We start from the raw sequence: 19,753 nt of genomic DNA on the forward strand, positions 1-19,753 counted from the left end.
TAAATATGATGCAGATTACATATTCTGTTTGGAGACTTCATCCTCCCAGCACATTAGCCCATTACTTTTAAGCTTGGTCTTGCTAAACTTTGCAGAACACAGGCATAATCCAGGTAGAGTCTAGACAAGCTATAATATGGAATGGCCTCTACCCAGTTTTGGAAAGAGTGCCTGGCCTCCACTGTCTGCATTTCTCTTGGCATTCTGCTTGCCCAAACTCATACCAGAATGACCCCTTAAGCTCTATTTACAGTGTTCTAGTGCTTTTCTAGGTCAGAGTTTCAAACTTCTGCAGTCCTGTTAGTTCCAGAGGCTTAAGAACCACACAGTCAAATGTATCACAGCAGTGACCCTGTGTTTCTGTTTTTCTTGTTGCTATGAGAGAATGTGTGACATGAGAAGGGAAGGTTTAATATCAGCTCGGAGGTACAGTTTGTCACATTTGGGATGTTACTGTGTGGCAGAGGAGTTAGGAGTGGGTTGCATTGCATCTGCAGTGAGGAACCACAGACCTGTGCTCTGCTTTCTTATTTGTTCAGCCCAAAGTGGCCTTGGGTCTTCCTATTATATATGGTTAGCCCAATTCAGACTGTCATAGACAGTCCCAGAACTTTGTCTCTTGGGTGATTGTAGATCCTGTGTACAGTTAGTATTAGCCATCATAGTCCTGTAAAGTGTTGTTTTTCTTTTTCATTTTCTTTGGTTTTAATTAAAATTTTCTTTTTCGTTTGGTTTTTTGAGACAGAGTTTCTCTCTATAGCTCCCGCTGTCCTGGGACTCACTGTGTAGACCAGGCTGGCCTTGAACTCATAGGTTCACCTGCCTTCACCTCCTGAGTGCTGGGATTAAAGGAGAATATGTAATCTGCATCATATTTACTGCTCACAGCTCTCATCCAGGTCTACAGGAAGCACAAAAAGCAGAGTAGGAAAATATGAAAACATGCCATTGCAACAACAATGTGAGCCTGAACCTACAGACAAGTGGCAGCAGCAGTTAATAAAGAGATTAGTCACCCAATTCTCTGCAGTGGTAAGCTATATTCTCACCTGTGAGTCAGAATAAACCCTTTCTCCCTTAAGTTGCTTTAAAAAAAAAAAAAGGTATTTTGCTATAGCAATAAGAGAAGTAGCTAATATATAAAGGTACCTAATTGCTGGGCAAAATCCTGTCAAGCAAAAGTGCACTTTCCAACGAGGAGTTAGTCAGGCACACAAAGGCATGCCCACAACGCCAACATTCAGGGAGCTAACATAGGAAGAATGTGAATGAGGCCAGCATGGACTACACAGTGAGTTCTAGGCCAACCTAGACTATACAGAGACACCGTATCTTAAAAAAAGAGAAAAGAGTAGATAACTCAAAAATGTTTAAAAACTTTGAAACATCAATCCAACAAATTCACTGCAAATATAATTCTTTAAATATGTTTATAAAATTATACCTAAATGATTGCTTAAACACCAGTTTTGAAATATTTGTGGATTTTCTTTTGATTTTTCGAGACAGTTTCTCAGAGATCTGTCTGCCTTGTCTCCTTAGAACTGGAATTGAAGGTGTGTGCCCCCACCGTCTGCCTGTGAAGTTATTTTCTATAGTAAAAATCTTTTTTAAAAAAAAGATTTATTTATTTGCATTTTGTGAGTATATCAGTCTGCATGTATGTATGTTTATCACATGTGTAGAGCACAAAGAAGTCAGAACAGTATGACAGACCCCCCCCCCCAGCACTGCAGTTACAGATGGCTGAGAGCTGCTACATGGGGGCTGGGAGTCAAAGCAGATCTCAACTGGTGAACCATCTCTCCAGCCCCCATAAGTAAAACTCTTTAATGAAGATATCATATATCATGAACAGTAATAATCAGCAAACAAGCAGCAGTTACTGACTGATGCTAAAACTGAGCAATTTTTAAATTACTCAATTTTCTGACAGTAATAAAAACTAGTAGCTCTTACAAGATCTTTGAGTAGGGAATGAAAACTTTGTTACAAATGAATATAATGTTGGGGGTGATATTTCCAAGTACAATGTATTTCCCAGTTTCTATGGAAGGCTAAAGCTTCATTATAGGCAAGTCAACTCAAAAAAGAAAAAAAGGGTTTCTTTCAGCTTCCATGTTCAAGAAAAAATGTACTTTTATTATTACCAATTGAAATATCCGCAATGCACTAAACCTTTCATTACTTCCCTACCAGTAAGTCCCCACCTGCTTAATAACCCAGACATCACACTGCAACTCTTGAGTTTGAGGCTACTCTGGTCTAAATAGTAACTTTCTGGACAGCCGGAGCTAGAGGGAGAAGAATATTTAACTGATTTCTTTTCTATCTGTTCAATTAGGAAAGCAGACGTGTAAGCTGGTTACTGTAATTCAGTATGGCCAGCACTAGGTATGGGGCACAGACCTGCTTAAACTACATATAGGAAGGGAGAGTGAGGTGCATGGCTCTAGCATGGTCTCAATTGTTTCTTGCCTCTTGATAAGTAACAGCTTTGTTTACCTTTCTCTTGGAGTTTCTATTGCTATGAAAACACACAACCAAAAACAACTTGGGGGAAAAAAGGATGTATTTCATCTTACAAGTGTCAAGTCATAATCCATCACTGAGGGAAGTTAAGGTAGAACTTAAGTTGAGAACTGAAGCAGAGCTCACAGAGGAACACTGCCAACTGGCTTGCTCCTCTTAGAGCACCCACGACCACCAACCCAGGGGTGGCACTGCCCACAGTGAGCTGGGCCCTCCCATATCAATCATCAAGCAAGACCTGAGTTCTAACCACTAAAAGTAAAAGTGCAGAATTAACCTTTTCCTCCTTCAACCAACTGGACAAAAACCAAAACCAAAACAAAACAAAATAAAATAAAATACAAAAAACCGAAAACCAGTAAAAAACAAACACACACAAAAACCCTTTTAGGATGCATTCACCATTAAGACAGATCTGTATTCTATTGAAAGACAGGAATCAATGTCAATACAGGCTGCTACAGATGCATCCTCATGTAATCAATACTATTTTCTAAACACTAGGGGCAATTCAGTCTCATCATCCATTCTACTGTGAGAAGAAGGAAGCAAATTTATCAAGAGGTCAAAGGCAATTGCTGAACCTAAATCAAGTCTAGATGATAGCTGACTGCCATATCTATTCTCACTATACATTCCATTCAATAATAAGTTCATCTGTCCATCCGTCCTTTCTTCTTTTTTTCCCCCAAGACAGGATTTCTCTGTGTAGCCCTGGCTGTCCTGGAGCTCACTCAGTGGATCAGGCTGACCTTTTCAAACTCAGAGATCCAGTGGCCTCTGCCTCCCCAGTACTGGGATGAAAGGTGTGAAGCACCACCACTTCATCTAGTTTTTCTTCAGAATCAGACCATCCTTATTCCTGCAGACCAGCTCTACTAAGCCACACAAACACTAAAGGGATTTAAACAAGTACTAACTCTCAAGAATGTTGCCTCAGAGTCAGCAGAAGTTCTCATTCTTGCAATTCCAAACATAAATTAAGATTTTGATACAATGTGTCCAAATATGAAATGTATTACAGCAAAATGCTCATTAAGAATTACATATACATTAATGAGCATCTTAAGACTGGCGATGTACTATGGTGTCAATAAAGTCATTCTCTCTCTTGATCTAGGAATTACATTACTCTCTAATTATAAAGTATGAGAAAAGCTGTATGCACACAGATCATCTACCCAATTACTTTTAGGCAGGTAGGAAAAAAATCTGCAATCAACATAAGTAACAAGAACCCACTTACACAACTCTATGACCTATCCTTTAACTATAGTTAAGGGTGATTGTAGCTATTTTTTTTTTAAGACTTTACTGAAAACAAACAGTTGTCCTATGTCCAAAAAGGGTGGTTCCAGAAGAGCATCAGACACCAAAATCTGTAGACGCTCAGTCTCTTATGTAAAATGATGCCATATTTGCAAATAATATACAAAAAGGCATATGTAAATCAAGAAAATAAATACTACATGGTCTTATATAAAGGACTTGAGAATTTCTAGATCTGAATATAAGTATAGCTGAAGTGAAGAAAATCAGTTATAAAGTCAGAATTAGAGAAAGCTCTTGCTCCTATTGTTTGTGTTACAGAGGTGCTTTGGCCATCTCAAGTTTTCAGGGGGGTTTCTGTTTTCCTGCATCTATAATTTAACACAGTATTTTCTAAATTTCGGTTAGGATCTGCATCTTTCTTTTTTTGTTGTTGGTTTGTCTTCCAAGACATGGTTTCTCTGTGTAGCTTTGGAACCTGTCCTGGCACTCACTCTGTAGACCAAGTTGGCCTCAAACACACAGAGATCTGCCTGCCTCTGCCTCCCAAGTGCTAAAATTAAAGGTGTGCGCCACTACCACCCAGCTGATCTGCATCTTTCTTATAAAACAGTTCCTTACAATTACTTTTGGTTTTAACATCTATTTAAGATTCTTCTCTGACCTTTTAATTAAATTTAGTACTCTCTCTCTCTCTCTCTCTCTCTCTCTCTCTCTCTCTCTCACACACACACACACACACACACACACACACACACACACACACACGACATAACATGTATGTGGAGGTCAGAGAACAACTCATGGAAGTCAGTCTCTCCTACCACATGGTCCAAGAGATCAAGCTGTCTCATCAAACCAGGCAGCAAGCCACTTCACCCACTAAGCCATCTCACTAGCCTCTTCCCTGTTTTTTTTAAGCGATAGGTCTGATACTATTCTACTTAAGCTTAGTTTCATTCTGCTGCAATGCTAAAACCTGGCAATTCTGTACTTAGTATCTGACTTCAAAACATAGTTTTTACTTTTCTTTCAGACAATTAAAATGAATTAAATATAGTCTATGTGTGACTATCAGCTACTCTTAAATTTCTGATTAAGTCATAACAAATATTACCCGTAAAATAATCACTGGCATACATGTACCAATTATCATAATAAAAATCTACATACAGGGAATCAATACTGAAATATACTTACCAGGATGATTGGAAATGGGAGGCTGGAATGCAAGCTCATTGTGAACTGGCCCTAAAGAAAATATAATGAAAATCCCATTTTACTTATTAAAAGTTTCCCAATGCCAAAACTTTAAAAAAAAAACTTTAAATATAAATATTATAAGTCTTAAGACTGGCTTAGATCAAGTTTATGCCATGCCCAAGAATTTAAAAGCTTATTTCCTAAATTTTTTTGTGATACTAATAAGCTAACAATTTAAGTGCTGTCTGACACATGCTATTTAACAATGTATAAAGTCATACATGCAATACTTAATGCAGGTTATAAATTAATTATTCAATTCACATAACATATTAGTATAATTTATAATGCAATGTATAATGATTTAAATTGCTAATCTATTCTAAAAAAAAAGTGCTTTTATTTAGTAAATTAGGGACATTTATGTGATGTTCCAATAGCTATAACTGAAAGTTTATTAGTTAATACATTGTGCTAAAACCCTTACAGAAATACTATATTCACTGCTTATAATGTTGTTTTAAGCAAATAAAATTACAGCCCTTGAGGCTTAATAAGTTTAAATAAGTGACCAGCAATCATAGAGCAAACCCAATACCCTATGTACTGGTCCATTAGAAATCAGATTCTCTGAGCACTTGGAAAGACAGTAGTGTAACTGATACATAACAATATGCATATAGCATGACCCTCCCCCCAAAATACATATCATACACACAAACACACACACCCATTTATATGACTGGAAGGAAGTAATACTAGAAGTGAGTATGTCTAGGTTACATAAGATTTTAAGCAGTTTTATTATTTATGCCTTTTGTACTTTTCTAGTGTTTTTGGTATTATTGATCATAAAATGAGGAAAAGGGATTTTATATTTATGAAAGATATATATCCCTGATTTTTGCCCTTCATCCCTATACTCACGATTTTAAAATCAAATGAACAATGTTCCCATTCTGCCTGAAACTGGACTGTTTGTAGTGTCCCCTCCTAATCACAACTATATGGAGCATTACTCAACACCTATGATCTAGAGTATCTACTGCATTGATTCTGTGGTGAGGGAAACCTTGAGATCACAGTACTCAAGGGCTCCAGGTGACTGTGGCGATAACACACAAGACCTGAAACCACATATAAAGCGAACAAACGAATGAAACTGATGTGGTGGTGATGAACCATCAGCACAGACAAATGAATGTACTCAGCGAACATCAGAGCAAAACAAATGTGTGAGAACCATTTAAAGGAGCTCTTTACAAACAAATACTGAAAAAGTAAAAACACTTAACGGTTTAATGAAATTAAACTGTAAGATGAATAAAAGATGTAAAACCATTTTTTAAGAAAATAGAAATTAAAGTCCTAGCTAGAAAAGAAAAAGGCCCTGCTGACAATGAAAACAAGAGCTTACAGTAATGTCCAGGATGGGGCGGCATAGGCGGGTGGTGCTGGAGATGGCCGTTTTGGTGGTGAGGCAAATTAGGTGTGTATGGTGCAGTCCTACTTCCAGTCCAGGTGGTAGTGCTGTCTAGAAATTAAGGCCCATATGCATTAATTTGCTTTTATAAAGGCTGCCTAGTTTTTTTCTCAACTACTTAAAAGGTTTTAAAAAGCATGTACATACTATGATGGTAAGTAGCTGGCTGACCAGTAAATCCATTCTGCTGCTGTCCTGGCTGAGGCCCTGAAGCTATCTGCAACAGTCCTTCACTATGGCTGCCTGCCAGAATACTGGCCGGCTGACCTAGAGAAACAAGAAGACATTAACACGGCATATGTATAGATGCAATTTCACGCTATTATACAAAAATGAAGGTCTAATTATGTCTGGTAATCCACAATTATAAAGGTGGGCCAAAAGTGGAACTTACCCATTGCCTATCAAATAAAAAAGCTAAAAGCATTTATAAAGGAAAACCTTCAGAAATTATTTAAAATGTCCTTTTCTTAAGAAATGTTTTCCTGGGGCTGGAGAGGTGGTTTGACAGTTAAGAGGACCTGGCTTTGAGTCTCATCACCCACATGGTGGCTCACAGACATCTATAACTCCAGTTTCTGGGAATTTGATGCCCTCACACAGACATACATACATACATGCAGGTAAAACACCAGTGCACAATAAATGAAATTGGAAGGAAGGAAGGAAGGAAGGAAGGAAGGAAGGAAGGAAGGAAGGAAGGAAGGAAGGAAGGAAGGAAGGAAGGAAGGAAGGAAGGCAGGAAGGCAGGCAGGCAGGCAGGCAGGCAGGCAGGCAGAAAGATAGATGTTTTCCTAACATTAGTGGCCTATTTCTTTACAAGAAACACACGAAACATCTAGGCTACAGCAACAGCTTTAGAAGCACTTCACCAGATCATGCTGGACTTTCCTGATCTGAATCCCCAAAACCCAGGCAAGAAAATCTTGACAACAGAAAGTTAATTATCATGGCACTGGTGCTGATAATGGCAGGACAATGGCTTTAACAACAGCGAAAAGCACAGGAGGCAAGTGTTTTAAATGAATAGGATGGCAAGGGTGAGAAAGTTAACATAAAGCACAACAAAACAACCTGCTCCACTGTCGAAACAACAAAACCTCTTCATCAATTTTGAAACTTTTTCCATGTTCTCTTTAAAAAATCAGAATCATGTCAGTAAAGTCACTGTATGCCCAGATTTGCATCAAATCAGTTGCTCCCTCTGTAATACACCAAGAAAATTATTTCATTTGACTCAAAATATACTCCATTATGTTTTATTATTTGCCACGTATAGGTTTTATTTTGTACGTGGAAAAGGCTATTTCTTAGAGCGAGCATTTGTCATGTTCACTGTATTTGGAGAACACTGCAGTGTTCTTACTGCTATGTGTCAGTGACACTGGTTTTCTCTCCTCATAGTGGGTGCAGTCAAAGGAAGAAACTACAAGTCACCGCAATCTAAACATCAAGAGAAGGGACTTGCCAGGCAGAGTGGCATGGCTACAAACAAACTCAAGGCCAGCGGGGCTATAACGTAAAACTCCTGTCTCAAAACCAGAAATAATGAACAAGGCACATTTCTCCTCCCTACACAGCATAATTCCTTAAAACTAGGACCTGCAAAATCACTGTACTCCTCTACACTGAGAACCACCACCACGAACCAAGTGTGTAAGATGTTAATAATGTGAAACCAGCTCGTGTAAAAACATTCCTCTATTTTTAATCTAATTTCTTTTCTTTCCTTTAACTCTATCAATCATTTTAGAAATAAGGAACTTTCACCGCAAATTCTAAAATCTACAATATTTATATTTCAGTTATAAAAATATACTTTAAAAAGTATTAAGACAGAATTGGATATCTTTCATTCACATCTTTTTTTGGCCTTCAAGCATAACTCTTCCTGCAGGGAGGGAAGGAAAAAGTCAAAATGAAGTCACTTTGGAAATAACTGAACAAAGCTCAGTCTCCAGAGAATGTACAGAAGTGCGTGCCTGGCCCAGAAGTAATCTACACATAAGTGAATGCATCTATATTATTTTTCATCTCCACCATTGTCAACCATACTCCAAATAAGCAAATAAAGACAAGACAGTCAGAGATGCAAGCAAGGTCCTATACTGCATGCATGTAATCCCAACATTTCAGAGGCTGAGACAAGGAAATCAGAAGTCCATAGCCAGCCTGGCTTATGAAGTGAAATCTTGTCTCAACCCTCCCCCCAAATGTATATACATACACATATATATCAAATGTGCATAGAAATTATCTGTGCTAAGATTGTACCACTGAAAAAGCCTGCTTTCAAGTGGTGAAATAGACTAATGAGAAATTCTGAAAACAATTCCAGGGCCAGACACATAGTTCAGTGGTAAAGTGCTTGCTTATCATGCTTATCAGGGGTAACACAGTGGCTTGGATTCCCAGCACTAGAGGAAACGTCAGGGGGTGGGATGGGAGCAAAACAATTCAGAAATAAATCTAATTATCACAAAGATTAAAATTTCAATGTTGAGTCTAAACTGATATGAACATAGATACTCATTGTTAGGTAATAACAAATATCCATCTATATCAGTCAACTATCCCTTGACAATCTAGGTTTAAAAACAATTCTCTTAGTAATCAAATTATTACTATTTGTATGCTTGATAATATTTAAATTTAAAATAGGAGTAATAATTAGGGCTAGAAAGATGTCTCAGCAGGTAAAGCACTTGCCCTGCAAGCAGGCGGACCTCAGCTCTAACCTATAAACCTACAAACAACTGGACAGACACAATAGTGTGCATCACTAACTCCGCCTATGAGATGGGAGGCAAGATAAGAAACCCCGCCCACTGGCCAGAGAGCCTGGCGTGTGCAGCCCCAAACAGTAAGGGACCCTGACTCAAGCAGCTGGACAGAGAGGACAACAAAGGCAGTCTCCAACTCTGCATGTGCACCACAACATGTGCCAGCACTCAAACAGACACAGTAACTCTTTTTTTCAATTTTTTTAATTAAATAAGCAAATTACTCTACTTTGCAAAGCAAAGTTCAACTTTTGGAATTGTAAAAGCAAATAACAATATAAACAAAACCAGATCACACGGTCTTTATTAGAGTCCCAGAAAAGTTGAGCCTGGGCTGGGGGTACAGCTCAGTGGCCAAGGGTTTATCTGGCATGTAGAGGTCCTAGCTTCAACTGATATGATCAAGAAACAAAGACAGGAAAAGAAGGAAGACAACAAGAACAGAACGCAGACTGAGAACCCCCTATGACATCCTTTTCAAAGATGTGCATGTGAGCTTTATTCTGAGACTGGTTAAAATACTTGATGCCTTCCTGGGGCCACAAATAGTATAAGCAAGTCTTTTTAAGAGCCTTTTCTAAGTAGTCACAATAGGAAATAGAGAAACTATTATAAAGTTACCCTCTCAGACAAAATAATGGACTAAAAGAAAGGTTTTGATTGTAGATTTTTATAAACACCTTGGTTCAAAGCTATTTGCTAGGCCAGTGATAGAGATGGCTCAGTAAGGAAAGAGTCTTGCTACATGAGCTCAGTGGCCTGAATTTGATACCAAGAACCCATGTAAAGATAGAAGGAGAAATGAATCCACCAAGTTTTCCTCGGACCCCCACAAACATACTATGGCCCACATATACACACAAACATGGGCACACTTATACACAATCACACACTCATACTATAATAATAAAAAATTACTTGTTAACTACTTAAATATTTCTCTAAAATCTATCTGAAAAATCAGGAGACTTCTTACTTATGCAATGTAATAACAGTATAGTCAAAGTCATTACATTTGACTGTATATCAACATTAGAAATTCTAAATAAATTATGAACACCATTTTCTCCAGAATGAACTCAAATACTAATTCAACATATCTTCCTGTGGGCTGAGTGGTATGGGCTCAGGAGTGAGAACCCATCTAGTTCGCATCTGGCCCTGACACTGTACCCAGCACCATAAAGACCACAAGTTTTTACTTACTTGGGGTTTCTCCAAGTGACTACACATAAATATTCAAGGTTTAGGAAGACTTACGATTGTATTGAACTGCATAACTCACTTGTGGAAGCCACAGGAATGTTGGGGAAGTTGGTGGTACTGGTGGCATTAGACTCAGATGGGGCTAGCAGAGCTGGGGCACTGTACGTCTCTGTTGACGCACGATTACTTGGTGGATGTTGAATGGTTTGAATTGAATGTCCTTCAGTGGGCAAGGATGGCTGTCCCTCAAAGTCATGAACGTATTCATCCTTCACTAACATACTTGGTGGAGCTATGAGAAAAAAAAAACACATTTATATATTTTACATTCTTCCATTTCCACAAAAACTATATACAAATAATATGACAAAATCTAAAATCAACTAAGTATAAATAATTCAAATTCAGAAAATTTTCATATATAAAAAAGCATATTTTATCAGCTACAGTAACTTTAGAAACTTTTATCAATTATGACTCTCTGATATCTGAAGAATTATTCTTCAGTTTCCTGACAAACCTAGAAGTGCATAATCATCTAAATAAGTAAAAACCAAAGGCCTAGCAAACCTTCGCTCAGCTGTGAAGACCATTTACTCCTCAAGACAAAATGAGACTACATACTTGGGTCTGCCTTTCTGAATGTCACAATGTACAGAGATAGAAGTGGGATCTAAAAGGTACTCAACGCCAAGACCTGACTTATTTATTATTTGAAACTGCTGTCCTGAAATGGCCCGTTAAAAAGTCAAACAAAAGCCCAATGCAGGGTGTTGGCCTGTAATTCAGCATTCAGGAGACAGGCCAGGAAGATCACGAGTCATCAAATTGAAATTTTCTTTTTGGAATCCCAATCTACATAAAAATGTTTGATGAGAACTGTCAATAATTAAAATTTTCAGACTTTAAGGAGCATAAGGAACATATCTAGTGTCCAGGTCATGTAAAGGAGTATCTTTAATAAACTAGGGGTCTATTTGCTTTGCTCTATTTTTTTTTAAGAGAAATTGAACCGTGTTCCTATCAGTTCTCTGTTCAGAGCCTTCTCGTATGGTCTTGACCCACTATTTCGGGTTCTGCCGTCTATTTGTAGGAAAATCATCTTTTCATGTTTCTGAACTAACACTTGTAGGTAACTCAAGTTTTATAATCAACTGAATACTAGTATTAGGTATCTTCTTAGAGCTATCAAGGAAAGGCCACAAAGACATTCTCTTCCATTGAAAAACTAGTGTATCACTTTCCTTATCTAGTTTTTTTTGGTAACTTCTAACAGTAGAAATATTCCATATTTGTTCAAGCTTCTGCATACAACCTCTTTTTTTTTCAAACACGAAAACATTGTTATTTGTGAAACTCATATGTTGTAGTAGGGAGTGAAGAGATGGCTCAGTAGTTAAGAGAGCAACTTGTTTATACCGAGTTTGGTTCCCAGCACCCCATGTCAAATGGCTCATAACTTTCTATCACTCCAGTTCTACGGGAACGAATACACCTTTGGCCTCAAGGGCACTGGCACACATGTGCACACACCCACACAGAGACACAAAAATATATACATAATAAAAGAAAACTAACTTCTTTTTTTAGAAAATATTTTTATTTATTATGTATACAATATTCTGTCTGTGTGAAAGCCTGCAGGCCAGAAGAGGGCACCAGACCTCATTACAGATGGTTGTGAGCCACCATGTGGTTGCTGGGAATTGAACTCAGGACCTTTGGAAGAGCAGGCAATGCTCTTAACCTCTGAGCCATCTCTCCAGCCCCCCAAAGTAACTTCTAAGGGAACCAATACAATAATAAAAAGATGATTAACACATTATCATGTATCAGTGGCACAAATGTTTTCAGAGTAAGCAATCATTTTTTAAAATTGGATTTAAGGCCCATTCCTTGAGAGGAAACCCATACCTGACACTGTTAAGGTAGCCAAAAACCTGAGACCAGGTAGTTCATAGATCCTAGAGGAAAACTTAATACTATTCTTCTGCTACAAGAACACGGCAACAAAAGTACTCCTAATGGCATACTGCTATACTCATAGATCAATTAGTGCATCACTCAGCCCTTATCAGAGAAGCCTCCCTTGCAGTAAGTGGGAATTAACAGAGACTCACAACTGGACAATGTGCAGAGACTCAAATGAGCTGTCTAAATGAGGTAGGGAGGAGGGTAAGATGCAGGAGGAGTTAGGGAAGGAGAAATATTAAAAACAAAATATACTGTACGTAAAAAAGAACTTTAAATAAAAAAGTTGACCCTAAATACTCACTAATGTTGGGAAAATTATAATAAAAAAATCCTGTTCAGAAAACACAGTGGTATGGATGGCTAAGCTTTTCCGTTTGCATGTTTGTTTTTATGATTAGTCTACTCAACAAAATTCTGGATTTTTCTTCATAAAGATCTTGGCAAGGGCTGGAGAGATGGCTCAGAGGTTAAGAGCTTTGGCTGTTCTTCCAGGGGTCCTGAGTTCAATTCCCAACAACGACATGGTGGCTCAGAACCACCTGTAATGAGATCTGGTGCCCTCTTCTGGCATCCAAGCATACATGCAGACAGAAGACTGTGTACATAATAAATAGATTTAAATAAAGATTTATTTTAAAAAAAGATTCTTTTAAAAAAATCTTGGCAATATTGATTTAATTATTTATTTAATTTAATGGGCCATCTAATTAATGGCATCTCTATTCAATTTTTTTGTTGCTGAAGTGACTGAGATCCTTTAACCTGTTGGCATTACTAATACAAAAGGGAGCAGCTGTGAACTTGACAGCTGCATGGTTGACCGTGACATCACTAGAGTCAACTGCTGTGTACTTTAAATAGCTACGCCTCCCTAGGTTTCCTTCCCTTCACATGTCGACTAAACTTCCCTAAACAGAAGTTTGGAACGTGGATTTTTCAGCTTCTCAAGTCACCACCTACTTTGCAATGGATCTTTTTCTCCATCTGCCTACAGCGTTTGTGTTTCCTCACTCCCAATAAACACCTTTCTACACCTGCCGATTCTGTCTGTGGAATTGAGATTTCTACACTGCCATCTACTGCACTTGATCTTTCCTGTCTTTTAACTCTTTAACTGCCAGAGAAAAAGAACAAGACACCTAGCGTGTCCTTTTGGAACCTCATCTTGGGATTTCTTCTGAAAATAACAACTCATCAAGAAAAAAACATTAAGAAAAAGTTCCCAGTGCTGAGTTCCTCCATCCGTCCACAGACACAGGCTATCTTTATCCCTTTCACTGAGTGAGGAAGAATCCTACCTCCCCGAGAACCAAGGTGCCTCCGTGTACATCACTGAGAACATCTTCATAGGTTCCCATATTTAACCTTATCCTCAATTCCCTTGGAGACGACATTGCAGCCAGACTAACCTGAGACAATGCACCTCAGATTACACACCTCAGGAGTCTCTCATGATAACCAAGTCAGTCTAGGAGTACACACTCAGTCACCCAGTCTGACGTGGTCACCAACGAGGCTCCTCAATCTCCCACAAGTTTGGCTCACTTGAAGCAATGGTGCAATTCTTTTTTTTTTTTTTTTGGTTTTTTTTTCGAGACAGGGTTTCTCTGTGGCTTTGGAGCCTGTCCTGGCACTAGCTCTGTAGACCAGGCTGGTCTCGAACTCACAGAGATCCGCCTACCTCTGCCTCCCGAGTGCTGGGATTAAAGGCGTGCGCCACCATCGCCCGGCCAATGGTGCAATTCTTGTGGTAAGATATCAGTAAGTAGAACCACTGTCTTCATATGTTAACCATTGAGTTAGCTGAACTTAAGAGCCAACTTCCAGACAAGGGGTGTTTCATCCAAAATATCAAAACCATGACAGAAAGGATTAATCAACTTGTGTCTAATGTTGCCCAGCTGCTTGTTAAATGTGAGCATATAAATGTGAGCATCACAGGACCTGCAACATCAACACTAGGTGCTGCAGAGATACATTTCCAAAAACATAAACGTCCACCTCCAGGACTTATTTTGAGTGCATAAGAATAGCATGGAGCTATGGGTTTCAATAGTCTTGTTTTTTTCTATTCCTAGTTATGCAGAGGCTACAGAGGCTGAACAGGAAGCCCCATGTCCTCATCAGGTGACAGGAGACCATTTTCAAGAAGAGCCAATACAAGTCTACCCCTTGTCAACCTAACACACAATCACATCTTCTTACATTATGCCTAATTTCCAAATAAAAACAATAAGCAGGTCATAATTTTGCCTAACATGATATACTATCCCACTTACAACCAAATGCATTATAGATTTTAGGAAAGGTGACAACTTTTTGAAGGACATTCTTGTAGTATCTCTAATATGATTAAGCACTGAAATATTATCTCAGCTGAGGAGAATGCAATCATCCTCTATTACAGGATACACTATAGGGGAAAGAAATAAGAGAAAAGAAAACACAAATATCTGTACAAACATTCTTAACAAAATAAGACAGAAACACTGATGTCAATTATAAACTTCATTTCTACTACTGGTCACTTGGCCTTAGCTGCTATTTTTAACTACCTTCCTCTACCACCCATCCTGTACTTCCTCTACCTTCAGCAAGCACCTCAACAAGTCTTGGCTCTTTTCCTGGGGAAGTGAGCCATGCCTTCATTCCTGAAGGGTCTATGCCCGTTGTCACCCTGCCTGTGAGTAGGTTGTTGTAATTTCCCATTGCTCCTAATCCCAGAACATGGTAACAGACTCCACATTACCCTGCTCACCTCCATTGTGGAGAAGCAATCCAGTTCCCTTTGGTAGTCTGGGTCAGTCACCCATCCTAACAATGTTATTCTTTTTTTTAGACGGTAGGTTTAAGGACATAAGAACGCAAAAGTGGCTAGGAGGAAGTCTGAGCTCACAGTTCAGTAGAATGTTTGTTTTATCTCCTGACAGGAGCACTCCCCACTCTGGGTCCAAAATTTCTAAGTCAGCAGAACAGGACAGGAAGCAAAACTTTTCCTAGTGGATCACTAGGGGTAACAGTGAGAAGAACTATTCTCTTTCCCATCCCCTTAAGACCTGGACCCATGAATCCTGGCTATGGGAAAAATACATATTTGATGCTAATTCAAAAGATAGGCTAATTTCTAGAGAACCCTGCCCCAGTCCTCTAGGCTACCGCCACCTAACTGGCATGTAACCATGTCTCAAAAGACTGATCCATCCTTCTATCAGGCCAGCTAATTCAGGATGGTGGGAAACAAGGCAAGACAAATGGATTCTATGACCACAGGCCCATTTCACACTTAGAGAAGTGAGCTCCTTGGTCAGAAGCAATAGTGTATGGAATAACATGATGGTAGATAAGACATTCTTTAAGTCCATGGATGGTAGTGTTGGCAGAATCATTACAGACCGGAAACAGAAATCTATAACCAAAACAAATATACATTCCAGTAAGAACAAAGTTTTGTCCTTTCCATGAAGCAATTGTTTCCCTAGGCTCATGAACTGTTATGAGTCAGAGTTCTCTAGAGAAAAAGAACTAACAGAATGACTGGAAAAAGAAGGAAGTGTGTGTGTGTGTGTGTGTGTGTGTGTGTGTGTGTCTGTGTGTGTGTCTGTGTGTGGCTTTATTAGGGTAGCTTACAGGCTGTGGTCAAAAGTCCAACAATGGCTGTCTTCCAAAGGAAAATCCAAGAATCTAGTAGGTGCTCAGCCGTAAGGCTCAGTGAGTTAACTGGTCTTCAGTACACATGACTGAAATCCTGAGTGGCTGTAATACTAGTGAAGGAAAAAACTTCCAGTGAGAGCGAGGACAAACAAAGCAAAATCTTCCTTATTCCATGTTTTTTACAAATCTGTGGCCCAGGTTTAAGGTGACTCTTCCAACCTCAAATGATATGGATTTAAGGTAGATTTTCCCACCGCAAATGAGCCAATTAACTGAAAGTCCTATAGGTGTGCTCAGCTGCTTGGGTTTTTAGAGAATTATAAATGTAGACAAGTTGACAACTAAGACTAGCCACCACATGTACCAAATTATAAAATATTCATATTGTTTTAACAAATGGGATATATCAATAAAAACAAATATGACTAACTTAATGGTGCCTCAGTTTTTGTAATGCTTTTCTGTTGTTTAATATTCCATAGCAAACCAACATTATTCTAACTCCTAGCTGAGCAAGTTCCTTGATCTCTAGGCTCATGTCTCCTAATCTAAAGAAGTGAACATAATCTCACCTACCACAGAAAGCAGTAAGTGGACAATGACACAATACTCATTGTGGTAGCTTGAATAGGAATGGCCCCCATAGGCTCATATATTTGAATGTTTGGTCATTAGGGAGTGGTAATACTTGAGAGGGATTAGGAGGTTCGGCCTTGTTGAACTAAGTGTGGCTTTATTAGAGGAAGTGTGTCATTGGAGTGGGCTTTGGGGCTTCAAAATCTCAAGTCAGGCCAAGTGTCACTCTCTCTTCCTGCTGCTTTTGGGTCAGGATGTAGAACTCTAAGCTACTATGAATGCTTGCGTAGCGCCATGCTCCTCACCATGTGGATAATGAACTAAACCTCTGAAATTATAAGCAAACCCCAATTAAAATGCTTTCTTCTATAAGAGTTGCCATGGTCACAGTGTCTCCTCATAGCAACAGAACACTGACTAAGACAGCCATAAATCACTTAGCTTAGTACCTTATACAAAATGAGCATTCAATAACTGTTAGCTATTTTAAAGCATATTTTTAGAGTAGTCATAAAAATATAAAGTTTTGTATGAGAGGTAAATAGTGAATTCTCCATAGGTGAAAAGGACTAAGCTTAAGCCACTCGGCACTCTGCCACTGCCCATTTACCCTCTAGCAAGCCACTCTCTGCTAACTTTCTCTTCCCTCCAAAAGACTCTGAACTCTGACTGGAAGAAACACACCACATTTTTCTTAATATTCCTAAACCTTAGCACAGTACCAGGCAATAATAAACTCACCAAATATTTGAACAATGAATACATGGGTCGGTGTGGTCACAGAGCTCCATGAAAGAGATGAGTTGTGCTGGACAACCACAAGATCCCAACTGACAAGTGAAGGAAGGGTTCTGTTTTTCTCAACTTGTCATTACCTGCTCTACTATTATTGTTCTGCCCAATTCAAAAATGAAATCTTGTTTTCTAAGCAAATAAGCCAGGCAAGATGGTCTACAAAACTACCACTAGGGGGATCCACAAGGCTGACAATGCCCTTAGTGTCCCTGAAGAATATTAACTCCCACAACCCGGATGTGGAACCTCACAACTAATCCATACTGAAATTCTAAAATTATCACTACAGTTTCCTAAACCCTAATTTCCACTGAGTAAATGCATTAGATCGCAAAAACTATGGATGGAGAAGGGTGACAACTGCTGGGTGCTTTTTACAACATCTCCTATGCTGGCAGAGGCAGAGCTTCAGCAGCACTAAAGCTACCATTCCTAGACGACCACAACTCCCGCTACTGCCAAGCAGTTTTTAGGAACCAGTAAGCCACAATTAACAATAGCCCTTTATTACCAGGCACATTTGACAATGTAAAGTCATGTGGTGTTTCTGGCCCACCTCTGGGAGTCTAAAGAATGAAACACCAGCAGAACAAGCGTTCGCTGCTTTAAGATAACAGTGGTTCTGTACCAGAGCATCTCCACAAAGTATAGATTTTTTCAGAGATTTTAGTTTAATAGGTTCTAAGTTATTAGAACTAAAGATTTAGAGAAGTCCATTTCACCCCAAAATTAAAAACAAAAGGATTTTCACACCTCAAAACATTTTAACCTTTGGTTTCACTGAAATACATTTTCAAAATATTAATATGCATAATTTAAAAACATCATCAGTATTTTCATTCATGAAAGTAAATTAGGGTGAAATGAAGAAAAACTAAAATAGATATCTTGTAAGATATGGTACACACAATTCCAAATTACCACACACTATGGTCACTGACACCCATTTACACGTGTTTTTCTTACAAAGAACTATTCCTTTAACAATTAAAAATCTGTTCAAACTGACCATTAATTAGACTCATGTCCTGGTGCATTCATCTCTCACACCTAAGGAATTTTAACTCATGAGTGGCAATTCAAACTCAGAGAGCCAAAGCCAATTTAAATCTAGTATTACAGGACTCCAGAGATGGTTCAGCCGCCAAGAGCACTTAGATGACCCAGGTTCAATTCCCAGCACCCACAGAAGTAGCTCACAACTATTTGTAACTCTAATTTCAGGAGATTTGATATCCCTTCTGGTCTCACAGACATCAGATACACACACACACACACGGTAGATAAAAGTACATGCAGGCAAAACACTCAGATGCATAAAATAAAAAAATTTAATAAGCCAAATTTTAAATGTTAATATATACCTCCCTACAAAATCTACATGTTCAGAGCAGCAACTTTTTTCTTGTTGGTGTTACTAGCTCCTACTCAAACCACTTGTTTGTGAACAAAAAATAAATTAAGACATGATACAAAAAAATAGAAAAAGTTACAGGAAACCAGTTACTTACCATTACTCTGCAGTGTTAATCCTGAGAGATCTTATTTTAGGGGAAAAAAATGAAACATAAATCATTACTATGAACATATCTTCCATTACATATAGAACATAAATGTAAGCCAGAGATTACCAAACTTCATGAGCCATTTCAATTTAAAAGTAGGGTGGATTCTAAATTTTATACATATATATAGTTATATATATAAGCTAATATATAAATTTATAAATTTAAATTTATAATTTTTCCCATCTTATCTTCAACAACAATGTAAAAAGTAGGCAGAGTATCGATTTTATTTTTTTTAAATATTTATTTATTTGTTATGTATACAATATTCTGTCTGTGTATGTCTGCAGGCCAGAAGAGGGCACCAGACCTCATTACAGATGGTTGTGAGCCACATGTGGTTGCCGGGAATTGAACTCAGGACCTTTGGAAGAGCAGGCAATGCTCTTAACCACTGAACCATCTCTCCAGCCCCAGAGTATCAATTTTATATACTCAATTCTAGAAATCAAAACCACAAATTTAAGTATTTACATTTCATTTAAATTATCTGAATCTTAAGCCAAGCATAGTGGTGCATATCTCTAATTCCACTACTCAAGAGGTTGAAGCAGGAGATCAAGAGTTATCCTTGGCTACATAGCCAGCTCTTGGCCAGCCTGGTATGAGACCTTGTCTAAAATAAAATTTTAATTCTGATTCTTCAACTTTATTTGAAGTCTTAAGTAGTCCTCAAATACAAGCTTTAAACTAGGAAAATTAAAATACTGCTA

General features: G+C 38.4%; 1 protein-coding gene across 3 annotated transcripts in view; it reads right to left on the reverse strand.

The window, feature by feature from the left end:
• Positions 1-19,753, reverse strand: part of Smad4 (SMAD family member 4) — a 57,695-nt gene that overhangs the window by 19,782 nt on the left and 18,160 nt on the right. For all 3 annotated transcript variants that reach the window (XM_050151720.1, XM_050151718.1, XM_050151719.1), the window contains exons 4-8: positions 18,984-19,013; positions 10,556-10,768; positions 6,635-6,754; positions 6,422-6,538; positions 5,002-5,052 (exon numbers count right to left, since the gene is read on the reverse strand). In XM_050151720.1, coding sequence (XP_050007677.1) covers positions 5,002-5,052; positions 6,422-6,538; positions 6,635-6,754; positions 10,556-10,768; positions 18,984-19,013 — 531 coding nt within the window. The remainder of the gene's footprint in view (positions 1-5,001; positions 5,053-6,421; positions 6,539-6,634; positions 6,755-10,555; positions 10,769-18,983; positions 19,014-19,753) is intronic.

The sequence above is a fragment of the Alexandromys fortis genome, unplaced genomic scaffold, assembly GCF_014885135.2.
Source record: "Alexandromys fortis isolate MF-2015 unplaced genomic scaffold, M_Fortis_MF-2015_v1.1 scaffold_71, whole genome shotgun sequence".
Lineage (NCBI taxonomy): Eukaryota > Metazoa > Chordata > Mammalia > Rodentia > Cricetidae > Alexandromys > Alexandromys fortis.